Source organism: Pygoscelis adeliae, unplaced genomic scaffold (genome assembly GCF_000699105.1).
Source record: "Pygoscelis adeliae isolate BGI_AS28 unplaced genomic scaffold, ASM69910v1 Scaffold1217, whole genome shotgun sequence".
Lineage (NCBI taxonomy): Eukaryota > Metazoa > Chordata > Aves > Sphenisciformes > Spheniscidae > Pygoscelis > Pygoscelis adeliae.
Genome location: NW_008825236.1, coordinates 1 through 798, shown reverse-complemented (window position 1 = coordinate 798; position 798 = coordinate 1). Strand labels below are relative to the sequence as shown.

Sequence of the window (798 nt, the reverse complement as noted above, 5' to 3'; positions counted from 1 at the left end):
GGGAGCTCCAGCTGAAGCTCTTACCGCATTCGGGACAGGCATAGGGCTTTTCGCCGGTGTGGATCCGGCGATGCCGCTCCAGATGCGAATTCCAGTTGAAACCCTTCCCGCAATCCCCACATTTGTAGGGTTTTTCCTCCAGGTGTAATTTTTGGTGCTTCACCAAGCTGGCACTGGCCGAGAAACTCTTCCCGCAGACGCCGCATTGGCAAGGCGCCGCGCCGGCACCAGTGCCGGCGTGCACCCGTTGATGCTGGATGAACGCTGAACCGACGCTAAAGGTTTTGCCGCAGTCGGGGCACTTGTAGGGTTTATCGCCGGCGTGCCGGCGTTGATGGGTGATGAGGGTTGAGCTGAGCCGAAAACACTTCCCGCATTCGGGGCATTTATGGGGTCGTTCGGTCCCTCGCCGGCGTTTGTTGAAGGCCGAACCGAAAGCCAAAGCTTTGCCGCAGTCGTGGCAGCGGCCGTGGCCGAGCAAGCTCCGCGGGGGGAATTTCTTGAAGCCTCGGTGGCCCGATTTACCCTGTCGCTTGCCCGATGGCTTTCTGGGCTGGTTCTCCGGTTTTTGGGGACCGTCACCGGGCTTCGTCCCCTCTCCACCGGTGGGGCTGGTCCCTTTGGGCTTCCCCGCCGGCGTCCCCTCGGCATCCACCTTCTCCAGCTCGCCCGACGGTACGTCTTCCTCTTCGTTCTCACTCAACAACCCATCATCTACAGGGGAAAAAAAGGGGGTGAGGATCCGGCCCCGCCGTCGAAAACCAATCGGTTGGCTGCCCGCGTCCCTCCCGGCGTCGC

The 798-nt window shown here is 61.8% G+C and overlaps 1 protein-coding gene across 1 annotated transcript; it reads right to left on the bottom strand.

The window, feature by feature from the left end:
* Position 1: 1 nt before the first annotated feature.
* LOC103921363 (zinc finger protein GLI4-like) lies at positions 2-714 on the bottom strand (the record flags this gene model as incomplete). The annotated part of the gene is made up of 1 exon (XM_009329310.1): positions 2-714. A coding segment is annotated over one exon (713 nt), but the record flags the coding sequence as incomplete, so codon positions are not given.
* Positions 715-798: the final 84 nt, after the last annotated feature.